The 14856-nt window shown below is 40.2% G+C and overlaps 2 protein-coding genes and 4 non-coding genes across 6 annotated transcripts in view; 3 read left to right on the top strand and 3 right to left on the bottom strand.

The window, feature by feature from the left end:
* The window catches only part of LOC140934215 (uncharacterized), a 42098-nt gene extending 30146 nt beyond the window's left edge, over positions 1-11952 (bottom strand). Inside the window, exons 1-5 of the mRNA XM_073383880.1 lie at positions 10971-11952; positions 10440-10511; positions 9048-9540; positions 5410-5570; positions 4040-4325 (exon numbers count right to left, since the gene is read on the bottom strand). Coding sequence (XP_073239981.1) covers positions 4040-4325; positions 5410-5570; positions 9048-9540; positions 10440-10511; positions 10971-11718 — 1760 coding nt within the window. The 5' untranslated portion in view covers positions 11719-11952. The remainder of the gene's footprint in view (positions 1-4039; positions 4326-5409; positions 5571-9047; positions 9541-10439; positions 10512-10970) is intronic.
* On the bottom strand, positions 3086-3176 carry Trnar-ccu (transfer RNA arginine (anticodon CCU)). The gene is given in 2 exon segments: positions 3086-3121; positions 3140-3176. It is a non-coding gene; the product is annotated as a tRNA-Arg (tRNA).
* Positions 6323-6394, bottom strand: Trnag-ucc (transfer RNA glycine (anticodon UCC)). The gene has a single exon. It is a non-coding gene; the product is annotated as a tRNA-Gly (tRNA).
* On the top strand, positions 6874-6945 carry Trnag-ucc (transfer RNA glycine (anticodon UCC)). Its single transcript has one exon. It is a non-coding gene; the product is annotated as a tRNA-Gly (tRNA).
* On the top strand, positions 9585-9656 carry Trnag-ucc (transfer RNA glycine (anticodon UCC)). The gene has a single exon. It is a non-coding gene; the product is annotated as a tRNA-Gly (tRNA).
* Positions 11953-13852: 1900 nt separating the features above from the next.
* LOC140935935 (potassium voltage-gated channel subfamily A member 7-like) overlaps positions 13853-14856 on the top strand; it is a 15352-nt gene continuing 14348 nt past the window's right edge. The window contains exon 1 of the mRNA XM_073385511.1: positions 13853-13939. The gene's annotated coding sequence lies outside the window, so the exon portion shown is untranslated. The remainder of the gene's footprint in view (positions 13940-14856) is intronic.

Here is a 14856-nt window from a genome sequence, read left to right as displayed (position 1 = left end):
TACGTGTGGACGATAGCCTAAAACGGAGAAAAAATCTCCGTTTTCAAAAATATCAAGATACGTGTGGACTGGGCTAAAGGTCAGTAAAGTGGGGATCAAAAACGTGCAACGTGTTTGCAACATTGCTGTAGTAGTAGTAGTAGTAGTAGTAGTAGTAGTAGTAGTACTAGTAGTAGTAGTACTAGTAGTAGTAGTACTAGTAGTAGTAGTAGTAGTACTAGTAGTAGTAGTAGTAGTAGTAGTAGTACTAGTAGTAGTAGTACTAGTAGTAGTAGTACTAGTAGTAGTAGTAGTAGTACTAGTAGTAGTAGTAGTACTAGTAGTAGTACTAGTAGTAGTACTAGTAGTACTAGTAGTAGTAGTAGTAGTAGTAGTACTAGTAGTAGTAGTAGTACTAGTAGTAGTAGTAGTAGTAGTAGTAGTACTAGTAGTAGTACTAGTAGTAGTAGTACTAGTAGTACTAGTAGTAGTACTAGTAGTAGTAGTAGTAGTAGTACTAGTAGTAGTACTAGTAGTAGTACTAGTAGTACTAGTAGTAGTAGTAGTAGTAGTAGTAGTACTAGTAGTAGTAGTACTAGTAATAGTAGTACTAGTACTAGTAGTACTAGTAGTAGTAGTAGTAGTAGTACTAGTAGTAGTACTAGTAGTAGTACTAGTAGTACTAGTAGTAGTAGTAGTAGTAGTAGTAGTAGTAGTAGTACTAGTAGTAGTAGTAGTACTAGTAGTAGTAGTAGTAGTAGTAGTAGTAGTAGTAGTAGTAGTAGTAGTAGTAGTAGTAGTAGCAGTAGCAGTAGCAGCAGCAGTAGTGGTAGTGGTAGTGGTAGTAGTAGTAGTAGTAGTAGTAGTAGTAGTAGTACTAGTAGTAGTAGTAGTAGTAGTAGTAGTAGTAGTAGTAGTACTAGTAGTAGTAGTACTAGTAGTAGTAGTACTAGTAGTAGTAGTACTACTAGTAGTAGTAGTAGTACTAGTAGTAGTACTAGTAGTAGTACTAGTAGTACTAGTAGTAGTAGTAGTAGTAGTACTAGTAGTAGTAGTACTAGTAGTAGTAGTACTAGTAGTAGTAGTAGTAGTACTAGTAGTAGTAGTAGTACTAGTAGTAGTACTAGTAGTAGTACTAGTAGTACTAGTAGTAGTAGTAGTAGTAGTAGTAGTAGTACTAGTAGTAGTAGTAGTAGTAGTAGTAGTAGTAGTAGTAGTAGTACTAGTAGTAGTAGTAGTACTAGTAGTAGTAGTAGTAGTAGTAGTAGTAGTAGTAGTAGTAGTAGTAGTAGTACTAGTGGTAGTAGTAGTAGTAGTAGTAGTAGTAGTAGTAGTAGTAGTAGTAGTAGTAGTAGTAGTAGTAGCAGTAGCAGTAGCAGTAGCAGTAGTGGTAGTGGTAGTGGTAGTGGTAGTGGTAGTGGTAGTGGTAGTGGTAGTGGTAGTAGTGGTAGTGGTAGTGGTAGTGGTAGTAGTAGTAGTAGTATTTTTTTGCGCGTTTACTACTCATATTCAAACCTGTCTTGCAACGTACGGCTTAAGAATTTAAAAATGTTTTAAAAAGGTACGTTTTCAGCAGTTTTTTAATACTGTCAACAGTCTTTGCTTCCTTGATGTTCTGTGGTATAACATTCCAGAATTTAGGGGCCACAACTGAAAAAGTTTTATCACCATAGCTGTCAGTTCTAGCTCCTTGAGGACAGAGAAGTTAACGTGACCTTTATTTTAAAGTTTTTTTTCAAGTTCGTGCTGGCTGATAGACTTACATTAGAGGATTCAAGTAGTCTGCAGACCGGCCGTTTATGGCCTTGTAGGTTAAAAGGAGAATCTTAACCCATTCGCCCCTGAACCGCCCGTAACCGCCCGTGCGGATCCAGGTCCTTTCTACCCATTGTGACGTCATCAGTTTTAACGGTCAAGGACAACTTTCTTCACTAACTTGTGCAGAGTGAAGAGATCTTTCAAACCATACCAGAATGAGCACAATTCAGTCAAGGACACCGGAGAAACAAGCAAAAAACCACGTGACATTGACCTGAAAATCTCCATGAAAATCTTGTCCCATTACCCACCTACCTTTCCTTTCGCCTAATCCTAAGATCCTAAAAGCTTTCCTAAAAACTCTTCCCACCAAAATCAAGCCTACTAAATGCCCAGCAAGAGAAAAAAAAATGAGGAAAGAAAAGCAAAAAAAGAAGGGAGGAGAGAAAGCGAAAAGTAAAAGTCAAGACTGCTGTGTCACTTTTAAACCCAAAAACTGTCGAAATTTTGCTTTCTGCGCATGCCCGAACTTCGCAAGCTGATATTTTGCATCTGGATCAGAAGACCGCGAAGTGTTCGACCTGTAAACCAGTTTGTGGTAAGTTTTAGCTCTTTATAGCACGACAGTGACCAGAAAACCACTCGACTAGCTTCAAAACGCGTTTTTCGGCAAAATCTCTAGGAGCGAATGGGTTAATTCAATTCTCTTTTCAACTGGCAGCCAATGCGAGTTTTTTGATAAAGGTGTTGCATGGTCTGAAAGTTTAGAACCTATCACAAGACTTGCTGCAGTGCTTTTCAACTCGTTTTGTAGCAATGTTGCAAAACACGTTGCACGTTTTTGTTCTCCGCTTTACCGTACCTTTAGCCCAGTCCACACGTATCTTGATATTTTTGAAAACGGAGATTTTTTTTCCGTTTTAGGCTGTCGTCCACACGTAAGCGGGCACCAGAAGCGCAGGTTTTTGAAAGCGTTTCCCAGGATAAAAATTTTTGAAAACATTGTATTGCCGTTTTCGATAGAACTTACGAAAACAGAGGTTTCCGATTACGATCATGATGATCAAGTCATACATCATACTTAGTACGCCTATGTTAGCGTTTACGTGTGGATGCTTAAGCACAAACAGACGCAAGAAAGTTACAACCCTTTTCAATTTATAAATCAATGAGTCGTTGAGAAAATGGTGCATGCGAGTTACCCGGCGAGATCAGGGAAAGTAAAGTAACAAAATTTTTATGCCGTTATAGAAAGTATTCTGGTAGCTGTCTGATGTCTTCTCTGAGAAAAACTTTGAAAGTTTTAGGATAGCACTTTTGAAGCTTGGGGGAAAAAGTTTAAAAGAAACACCTCCGACGGGACTCGAACCCGCAATCTTCGGCTGCCATGGCAACTGATGCGTAGGAGGCCGACGCCTTATCCATTAGGCCACGGAGGCGAAGATGCATGCAGTTTTCCCTTCATTTATTAAATTATAGTAAATGTTTTGACATACATTTACGTAGATGAAATTTTGCAATCGGCTTAGTATCTGAAATTATGTTAGTAGTAATCGTAGATTATAGAGTGCGTTTGAGATTAAAGTATATGTCTTGATTGGATGCACGGAAACCTCACAGAGTAGATTCGATGGTATCTTCAAAAATTAATGTTCTATGGTTATCTCAAACTTAAAGTGAACGAAGAAGTACTCTCTGGGCAAAAGGGGTTCCGTGTTCTGATATGATATGTTGCAGAAAGTAGAGAGTACTTACTCTAAGACGAAGAACGGTTGATCACTGAAAGAAAACCTTCGAAGGCTTTGAAAGGCATAATTTATAATTTGTTTACGCGCGGGCAGATGATAGCATACATAAACTCGTTTTAGTACCGAGGACTGACTCAACCGAAGGCAAATAGAAATGTTTTCTCTTTTGATAATGTTATAAAAAAAAATGGTTAACGTTGCAGCAGAGCAACCATCAAGTTATGGATGCACTTGGGAGGTTTGCTCAGCACTCAAGAAGCTAGAGTTGCTCTCTAACTCTTACGCTTCTTTCGTGCTCAGTAACCTCCCGCGTGCATCCATAACTCGATGGTTACACGCTGCACGTTTACCATTTCTTTAACCTGAGATGTAAAATTGGGGCGCTCTTTTCGTTTCACCTTCCCGCCGGAATGTTATTTACAAAGTGAAAAGAAAATAGAGTCTGATCTCAGGTTACCATGTCTTAATATGCAGCAATGATGCAAAACATGCTGCACGTTTTTGTTGCCCGTTTTATCGTTGATTAAACCAGTATAATGACAATTCAAACAAACCTGCACATGACAACGTTATTATCAGCCATGGCCATACACAGGGTGTCACCAGCCATTGCCAAGTCTCTAGGCGACTGCAGCAACTTGACAAGGGCCTTTTGTTGGATTGATACGCGATTTAATTCTGGGTTGATAAGTTGCCATATCCGTACCGTGCGATCCGTACCACAGGACACCAAGTGATCCTTTGCGGCAAGACTGTCATGTGACTTGGAAAATGAAGCCGAAACTCTCAGAAAAGTGATCTGGCCTTGGTGGGCCTGGACGTTATCTTTCATGTAGACATCTAGATAACAAAAGTCAAGGGAAATTAAGACTCGTGAATTCCATAACCTTCGCAGTTTTTGTCATTTTGTTATGACCCCTGTATATTTTCATGCATAGATAGAAAACCTTTTTTTCGGAAATTACCTCCACGGACCAGTTTCGAAAATTTCAAGTTTTTCAGTTGTTCCTGAAACACTTCAAACAAATTTCTGAATTCGGCTGTCTACGTGCTTATGGATGAATGTTGTTGGACTGCCTGTGGCCATGAGAGTCACCCTGTGAAGCACTAGCTGCACCTTCTGTTAGATCGTAATTTTACAAAACGATTTCCTAAAATGTCAAGATCTATTACTAAAGAAAAGAGAAGTGTGACTTCACAAACATTCAAATTAGGGAAATTGTGGGATTGGACAGCGTATTCAGAAAGAATATGATGACAAAAATCTCTTGCCACAAATCAACCCGTTAACGGAAATTGACCAGGGGATAAAATCACCAGTTTGCTCTGATGACTCCACACAAATCCCTCTAAAATTGGCTGGGATCCTAACTTTTACAATCCAGGACTATTTTAGAAGGAGCCATACGGAGTCATTGCAGTATAAGGTTGCTTATATCTCCTCACCAATTTACACCAGCAGGCTGATTTTTAATTTAGCAAGTAGATATTTTTCATCTTGTTCTATCATGATTTGCCAACCAATCTCATACAGTTTCAAAAACCTGGTTTCTGTGACGTCATCACTTTTCTTCTCTATTGTTTTGGAAGAGGACCTGAAAAGCCGTGCGGAGAATGGTGAGGGGAAGCTTTGAATTTTCTCGCGGCAAAACTCCACCGGCGCAAAAACAATTCCGCCAGCTACCCAGGTTATTAACACGTCTCCCTCTCAATTTAAATAAAGTTATTGTATTGCACCTTTTCCGCACCCTGGGCGCCAGAGGCTTTTCATGCGCGGTTTCCGGTTTCGATCAAGTTTAAAAAAGTGACCCGCGCGGGTTCGCCGCTCGTGTCTTCGGCCTTCGGCCGAACACTTGCCAGCCTGCGGCCGGCGAAACGAAGCTTCCCGTTGCACGCGAGAAAAAACGTCTGGTACCCAGGGTACCTTTTCCGCTGATCAGTGATATTTGTCCGTTGAAGTGTCCAGCGAAGAGTAATCCGGATTTCAAAGGATTTGAACTTTCATCCAGGGCAAACTCCGAATTTATCATGGCAAGACTACAGACTCCTTCCTCGGGACTCTCAGCTGCCCACAGCTGATACGCACTGGGAAATAAAGTGAAAAGTATTTAGTGGGAGAATGCTGCATCTTAATATGCCACATAACACTTATGGTATACCTGTGGAAAGGGCTAACCTAAGCAAGGCACAGGCCCACCAGGACGAATATTAATTTAACGTATTGAACGCCTGAACCTTAGGCTCAAAAATAGCCCAAAATATACAAATTAACATATCCTTTCATCTTCTTTTCTTTTCTTTTCGATAAGAAAATACTGAACCCACTTAAACAAAAAACACACACACACACAAACAAACAAAAAAACAGATTGAAACAAAAACAGAACATAGTAAAGGCATTCCACATATTAATTATAGTTGCCGTTTATTCCTCATTTCTAGCGGAAGTATCTAATGAACAAAATAAATAACCTCGTCCCCAGGGTCTTAATAGTCGATTAGGAGAGGACCCTGGAAACGAGGTTGCGATTAGGAAAGCAACCTGGGAACGAGGTTGCAAAATAAATTAATTGCTGTACAATAGGCCACTTGCACGATGACGTCATATTACTACTACGACCAGAATCCTTCATGGTTTTGCTCTCTTGTGCAAATTAGAGCTTTTGTTATTTCAACCTCCCTTGGATTACCAAATTTAAAAATGTAAGCCGGAAAACGAAAAGGATTGTGGTCGTTGTAGTAATATGACGCCATCGTGCAAATGGGTTATTTATTAGTTAGCTGTTTCTAAACAAAAGTTTGTGTAATTAAGAAAATGAAAATTGATGTCTGATCTTTGCGTCGGCCGGGAATCGAACCCGGGTCAACTGCTTGGAAGGCAGCTATGCTCACCACTATACCACCGACGCGATGGATAGCAATTCCGTGTTTCTGAGTCTTTTCAAATCAAATTTGCTTTTAAGTTTTTACATTCACCAGGAGCCATCTGAGCGTGAGCAGTCAGTTATAATAACTAAAACCTTTTTCGTATGTCAACCTTAAAATTACGAATTAAGGGAGTGTTTCTCCTATTAGGCAAAAAACCTTTCTCTTTAGAAGGAAATTTGCGTCATTTATGGAAAACATCATTAAAAGCGTCATTTGTTTTACTTGGCCACCAGCAAAATGCTGGTACATCAGAAGGGTTATAATGAACAGGAAGTTCATATCAATTCCAAATCTGCTCCTTTATACTTTTCATTAAGTATTTTACTGATTTATTCACATTTACGACGATGCATATCTCTAACTTGAGAAATAAAATGGGGATACAAATGGATCAGATAGAAGCACCTGCCATTTTTTCAAGAAAATCATACTATGAACTAAAAACTCTAACAGTTACGAAGCGTCGGTGGTATAGTGGTGAGCATAGCTGCCTTCCAAGCAGTTGACCCGGGTTCGATTCCCGGCCGACGCATTTATTTTTCTCAATAATTTAAGCATTTTTTGTTTGTCCTATCAGAATGCGTTAAAATGAGTGACGTAAGGACTTTCCTAGTCCCTAGGCCTCATTATTCCGTGCGGCCTCAGGTGCCATGAAGATAAGCCCGCCAAAACACCGCGTTTTTTTGCTGCTATTAATGGACCAACTAATGCTAACGCTTCACCATAGCTTTTGTCATAAATGCTGAAAGGCTGTTTATTTCTGTAGGGCAAAGCCTGAAATGAATCTGCGCGCATCCATTCGTCTGATCTCAATTTAAAAATTTATAGTTAAAGTAATAGCCCCAAGACAGAGTAGCAATTTGAGGGGAATGCACAAAGAGGCCATCTAGCGGTATAGAGCTGAAGAGACATATCACAGAATTAAAAAACAGCTGACTAAGAGGTGCATTAGACTTTAATCATGGCCTTTTGATGAGAAATTTTCCACAAATACCCGTCCTGATCATAATCAAGGCGGGCCGAGAATAAATCAGTTCCTAGTTTTAGACGGAAGATGATCATGAGCTGCAGAAAAGTCGGTAAAATATTGAGAACTGAAGCCTTATCTGTGAAGTACAACTTGATGCAACTTTGCCATGATTATCGAAATAAACATGATTGCCCGCGGGTGAGCCGCTGAGGATTTGAAAACCTGACCCTGTTTAGGACAAAAAACTCCTAAAATACATTCCCTGTTTAGGACAACACCCTCAGTTTTATTACCCTGATCGTGATTAGGACAAAGGACAAAAAGAACGCTAGAGCAAATTCACGTTGTAGCAATCGCTTTTGTTGACAGATTCACAAGGAATTAATACCCTGTTTAGGACTGATTCACACCAAATTATATACCCTGTTTAGGATAGAGAGATCAAAAACCATACTCTGTCCAGTGGCACATCCCCGTATAGGCCAAATAAGGCAGAACCCGCTCCTCCTAGGTGATACCCATTCTTTGACGGTTGACAGCTATTGTAGGAAAGTTAGAGTTGAGTCAATCTTTGATTAACTGGTCTTGGAGGGTGTGCCACATTGCTGTCAAAACGACACCGAGGCGTTGGTGGTATAGTGGTGAGCATAGCTGCCTTCCAAGCAGTTGACCCGGGTTCGATTCTTTTTTTTCTATATTATTTTCCATTTTTATGTTTTTATGTCATTAGATAAAATCTTGCAATAAATTTTCATAACAAAAAAAATCAGTAGAATTCTAGTGGTCTCTCACTTTTTGTTTTAAAAAAAGTTGATTTCAAGTCACAAAGACCCAAGAAGTGTTGAAAGAATTCCCACATCCGAGTAAAGCCGGCTTATAAAGTCGGTAAATTGGCTGTTTTTCATAACGTTTGCTTAAGTCTGGGTTGGGTGTTGTGTCAAAATGCACTGTGGAACTGTTTTGTTGAATTTATCCATTTTTTATTGTCTGTTACGAAGTTGCACGGGAAACTGGGTCAAGGTTCAACCCTCGTTCTCATGGTGCAAAACATACCCTGACCCACCCTCACGCAGCTCATGTCTTAACAAGACTAAAACTGTCTCATAGCCAAAAGTTTTTTGGAATTTTGGGCATTAGCCGTTGGCCCGAGCGGCCGGTGATGGATGTTTTTGGTGTGCAGCGGGAAGGATCATTGGAAAGCTTCAAAAACGCCAGGGAACAGGCGAAGGCTCAACGTAAACGGCCACGCTTCTCTCTCAGTTTTTCGCTCTTTTCATGACACATTGTGCTGCAACTGCTGAAGAAAATTTCAGGAAACGCTCGAGTACCAGGCTAAGTCTAAATTCTCTCGTTTAAGCCTCGTAAATTAATCCATGTTAATTCGATGGAACAATATAGATTTCTTTGCCCCCAACCCGAGGAAGTTAAACTGATATAAAATTACACGACGATGAGCGCAGTGTTACCTCAATCAGCGACCTTGTGAAAAACATTTACGTCGGCTCTCTCACGAAATAAACAAAACCGTGATCGGAAACAGCAGCAGTTCACGCTCACGCGCTGGCGCCGGAACGCGCCAATTAACAAGGTAGCGCGTTTATATTTGGCCACCATACAGAACAACAACAGCAACCATGACATAAAATAAAATCTAAATGCCTTACCAACATGGGTTAGTGTCGCTCTCAAATACAAGAACCTCCCTTGTACTCAACACAAGATAAATCTTCTCTTGTCTTGGATTATGAGCCACATCAACAATATCCGCTGTCGTAGTCGTTATAGGAAGTACAGTAGTAAGCTCGTATCCATGAACAGGCGAAACCAGTCTCACCCCACCATCCTCAGCATGCACTAAAAGCCTAGCAGGGTACCCTGGGGATTTCACTCGAGACCATCTTCTTATACGCGAGCTGAGAACAGTGAAGAGACTGTGAAATAAGTTAAGACTCCAGATTTTTACGTGATGATCTGAGCGGTAGTAGAGAAGATCATTGCTGAGAAGCTCCATGTCAATAATTTCTTCTACGGTCTCTAGCTTGAAAGTCTGTGCGCATGTGTCGAAATTCCATATTCGGATGGTTTTGTCCAGAGAACTGGAGACCAGTAGTGGCTCGCTGGGGTGTACCAAGAGTTTAGTGATTTCAGCGGTGTGGCCTGCAATTAACAAAAGAACGCTGAAAAAGACATGTTATTGTAAAGCGTCGGTGGTATAGTGGTGAGCATAGCTGCCTTCCAAGCAGTTGACCCGGGTTCGATTCCCGGCCGACGCACTTTTTGTTCTTGCTTATTTTTCTTTTTGAAATGAACCTTCACTCTGGTTCTAATGAAGATTTTGAAGTTGTTGTGGTATTGTTAGTGTTTTCTTGCTATAACTAGGTTTCTTTTTTACTATGCGAGCAGAGGTTTCTCTCTTGTATGGCTTTTAGCGTTTACGAAGTCGTTCAGCCACGTCGACTTCGTAGACGCTAAAAGCCACCTATGCTCACATGGTAGGGTTTTTTCAACTAAAGTAGTAGTATACAAATGTACCTAGTGTTTACTCCGATTTGTCGTCTACGAAATTTCTAATTCGGCTCGATTTGGCCGGTATATAACATTTCTTGACCTGACAATGTAGTGTAAAGACCGAAATAGGAAGGAATGAATCGACATCTCAGTGATAAAAACTGATTCGAAATCAAGTCTAAATTTCATTCCCCTGCCGGACTCAAATAGCTCGGTGTGTTGGACGTCAGTTGCATCATCCGGTTGACCTTGATCGAGCCAGGGTGATGCGCATTCGCATATGACGTAATGACGTAATTCAAAATAGCGTCGGAAATGCAGATGAACGACGAAAAGAACTGCCTAAGTATCACAGGGTTCCCAAGGTTATGAATTGTGTTTTCCTAACGTCGAACGCAGTAACTTATCTAGATATTGACGTAATTCAAAATAGCGTCGAAAATGCAGACGAACGACGAAACGAACTTAGTACCATGGGATAACCTAGTATACACAGTTTTTCCAAGATTATGAATTGCGTCCTCCTAACGTCGAACGCCGTTGCTTACCAAGAAATTGCGTTACCATTGGGAAACTGTTAAGACTCATGCTCCACGCACGGACAGATCCGTTCTTGTCGCCTGCAAGGAAGAAAACCTGTTCATCAGCGATCTCGTCCGTGACAAAAAGTAGGGATGAAACTAAAAACGCGCTTTTACTATTGCGGCCAATTTTCTTTCTCTCAACTTGGCTGATGTCAATTTGAAATGCTTTGCCATATAGTCTTCTCAGGAATATTAAAAACTCATATATATGGCTTATTTATTTCTACTGTTCTTGTTAGACATATTATAGCGTCTAATCCCCAGTAACACTTTCCTTTTCACGACCGGTACATCCCGTTTTCTATCACATTTGCGCGCATTCATGACTGACGGAAAAATACGTCTGTGTTTAAAATAATTTTGCAATATACCTATACTTTCTTTTACCAGTAATAAACGCATGAAGCACAAATCACAAGGGCTCTTGAGTAAGCTCCTACCACAAGTGAAGAGTAAAACAATGTGTTTAAGCTTAATAAATCAGGTTGCATATACCTGTAATGAAGTAGCTTGCAGGACTGTAAAATACACAGGTAGTGAAGGAGAAATCGCATTTCTTTTCAAATGAACATCTTTCCTTATGCGTTGCAATATCTATCATAGATATTCTAACATCTGATATCGCTAAGATCTGCTTTGAAGTGTTGTCAATGGTTAGTGACATCACCCAGTCAAATGGCGTGAATGAACAACTTATCAGTTGACCTGGTGTTAAGGGATCCGTTTGACCAATAGGGAACTTCCACGTCATTATTCCCCCAGCAATCCCGGTGATAATCTCGTCTCTTATTTCATTGTACGCAAGGCTAAGTACAGTTTTATTCACAGCTGTGGTTGAAACGGGGTGGAACTTTGCGCTGAAAATTCTCAACGACAAATCCGTGCAGTACATGACATAAATCCAGCGTCTTTGCACAAAGAGAATGTGCAGAAACTTAAGATCAGTGGAGAAAGTTTGGAGAGCATTTGCTGAATTTGCAGGTTGTTTTTCCTTAGAAAAGTTCCAGATATTGATCTCGTTCTTCTTACCAACCCCATGGTGTGATAAGAAGCTGTGTCCAGAAGCGGTGTTCACATGAAGGACGACTCGCAGCTTCTCCGGATTCCAAATCTCTTTCTGTAGCTGAAGACCGTAAGGAATTCCCACGCAGAATGGAATTTCTGATGGGTTAGCGATAATGTTCTCGATCTGTGGGAAAACGTCGGCCCAAGGAGGAATCTTTGATTTGAATATAACAGCCATTATGAATCGGAGTTTTAAGATAGTAGTTCAAACCGTAAATCGCAGTTTTTAACTGCACCGTGATGAACAAGTCCTTTTTTTGGCTGGTTTGTCATAATATATATGAAAGTTGTGTCATGTTTAAGTTACTGGCTGCATTGGAAGCTATTGATTGCTATGACAGTGAGGAAAAAGCCTTGTTTACGTAAAGTTCTAATCAAAACGCCCGTCTGCGTCACAAATACCCCTTTCGAGTTCGAGTGCGCGCGGTGGTGGATAAAAATCATTTAATGGAACATGGGCATGTGCGAGTTTTAGTCCCGCATTTTTGTGGGCTCACTCGCGTGTTTTGTAACACCATTCACAAGCCAAAGTTAACTTACTTACAGGACTACTTCTCAAAAATGTCAAAGCAGTTTCGGGTTTCCCTCACCTGGCACCTACGTAGTTCAGTTGACGCCATGTTGTAGAAACATTGATCTAATTAGTTACTGAACAGTCACAGAGCAAAATGGAATGCACTTGTTTACTGTAAAACGGATATAGATCGGGCAGCTTAATGCTCTTCCGTATGTCTGAGTGTTTTTATCATGTTAATCGGATGTACTTTAAATTTTCCTGTAATCCAGTTTGCGCTTATATATTCACTTCCTAATAAGAGTTATATAGATACCGAACATTCTCTTGTAGTGCACAATATGATTGCTAGATAGGCTTTCGAAGTCTTAGACACGAACTGCACCTTCGATAGCTTACAACTGAGTAACTATGATGCGACTTGCGATGCTTCACTATAGTACAATATGTAGGAAAACTAGAGAAGGTTCAGTAATTGCGTGAGGACACCAGACTTCCGGTAAGTTACAACATCCTCTCGCCTCCTCCCGTCTGCCCAACCCTTCCTCTTCTTTCCTCACTCTTCGCCTACCCTCGATCACGTGCGATACTCCAGTTTCCGAGTTACTTGTTTCGTTTGCTTTGTTTCTAAACAATACCCTTAGCACCAAAAAAAAATTCAGTTCCCGCACACTTGTCATTAACCTCAACGAAACTTTGCACTACTGATTTGCACTACTTATTTTTCTGTCGAAACAATAATATGAAAAAAGAGAAAATGCGGGAAGAAGGGTGAATCTCGGGAAAATTACGTTACGTTTTAGCCGAAAGTAAGAGTAAGCCTGTTTTCTTAAATCAAATTTTTCGAGGGAGGGGTCGGGAAACTTAGTAGCCTGTTCCAGGCGTTCAGATAGTAGAGCGCGGGAGAAAAATTCTCTAAGAAAAAAACCCGAGATAATGCTCGAAGCGATTTTATTTGATTTATTTCAAATACACAGAAATGAGGTAATTTAGCATTTAAAAAATCAAATTTCTTGGGGTGGTTTTTACTTCGAAAAGCTTATGTCCTAAATTTTCTGCTAGTAACTCATATCATCGCAATCGAACAAGGCAAACCCCGGGCACGTTATTTTTTTAGCGCCTTGAGTCCGGAAACACGAGAACTTTAACTCGAGTCGGTACACTGTCATTTAAGCAAAATCCATGGAAAAGCACCAATTCATTGGTAGTATATTTAGCTCCAGCTCTATGTAAACTCTAATATGATGTAGGGTATTAGGTCAGTCTTCAGTTAAATCGGAGCGTACAACTTCGCTTGAAAACGAGACAAAACAGGCACGATAATGAGACTCTGAACCTTGAACAAGTCTTGTGATTTAATGCAGAGCCTCTTCTTGGCGGAAAGCGATACGTATGGTTGTCTTCCGGAGCAAGGGTTGTGCCATTACGAATTATGATCGGCTTTCAGTGTTAGTTTTTATTTCCTCAGTACAAACGCCATCACCTTGAACAGAGGTCAAGCAACAGTTTTTAAAAAACAACACGAGTCTGGTGCCAGCGCTTTAAAGAAATACGTCCGTTATGTTCAGTTGTCTAAAGAAGAAATGGAACTTTCTGGACTTGAAGATACGTGCAAAGATATCAAGCCATTAGAAAATATATCTTACGGTAAGGACTAAATTCCTTTGATTTTTGTATTTTTTAATCGGCTTATCGTTCCTTCAGTACAGTGGAATTTTCAATCAAACGTCATCGAACCCTTCTGTTTTAGGCTGCGCCAATGTTATCGTTTGGTCCTTGTGTGTGTATATTTATATACACTTTCTCTTATCGAGAGAAAAAACACTTTATCATGTTGATTGCTGTAACAATATTGGCATGACGGTATTGTGAAGATGACTAAACTGTACGAGTGTGCTAACAAATATTAAGGTATTTGTGTCTTGCAACTAATGAACGTTTCCTGAAACGTCGAGTCATTCACCGAAAAGGTTTATTGCACCTTAACATTTCCTCTTACCTCAACCATGAACTGACATCTTCTTTTCTAGACAAACTAAGCGAAGGAAATACTTTGGTTATGAGTAGGGTAATAAATAGGACCATGAATAAGTCAATAAGAAACATATAGCTCCACCCACTACCCCTTATCACTTACAGCCATGTTACTCAGGGGAGTAGTCTGGAATCGGATGATCAAATGATGTTTAACTCTAAACTGAACAAGGGTCTTGAATTCAAAGTTGAAATGGGCTTGTTAACTAGATTACCAAACTGGAACATAAGCCTCTGAAGGCTATCGTTGAACAAATCGGTCCTTTGCCCTGGCCTCAAATCCTCCACAAACTCCCGGATCGGAAATTCCTGTTGGGATGTAAATGGTGAACGTTTTTTTTGGTTTGTCCCACTGGAAAATTCCCGCGACAAACGGAAATTCTGAAAAGGTAGTCGCGTTTTCCGGTTGGGAATTTCCGAATGGCAACTCGTTTACCATTTACAAGTTTCTTGAGTTTCGTATTAGTTTCATGTTGTAACTAGAATCCAGTCTAGCGCGGCCCGACAATCCGGAAATTTTAGGCACATGGTAAACGACACGTACCGTTCTTACCGAACGAAAATTCCCAACTAAAATTTCAGGAATTTTTGTTTACCAAAACGTGACCCCCAGGCTGTTCGAAGCTACAACTAGTTCTATAATTAAATAGCAAGCTTTTAGCCATGTTTCTTAAACACCCGATATATTAGTGGAATATTGCCGAGATTTCGAAATTTGGGACAAGCTAGTAAGCAAAGAATTGTATGATCTTCACGTTACGCTGCTTC

Source organism: Porites lutea, chromosome 4 (genome assembly GCF_958299795.1).
Source record: "Porites lutea chromosome 4, jaPorLute2.1, whole genome shotgun sequence".
In the NCBI taxonomy this organism is placed as follows: Eukaryota; Metazoa; Cnidaria; class Anthozoa; order Scleractinia; family Poritidae; genus Porites; species Porites lutea.
The sequence above is the reverse complement of the archived record's forward strand: the minus strand, read 5'-3'. Positions and strand labels throughout refer to the sequence as shown.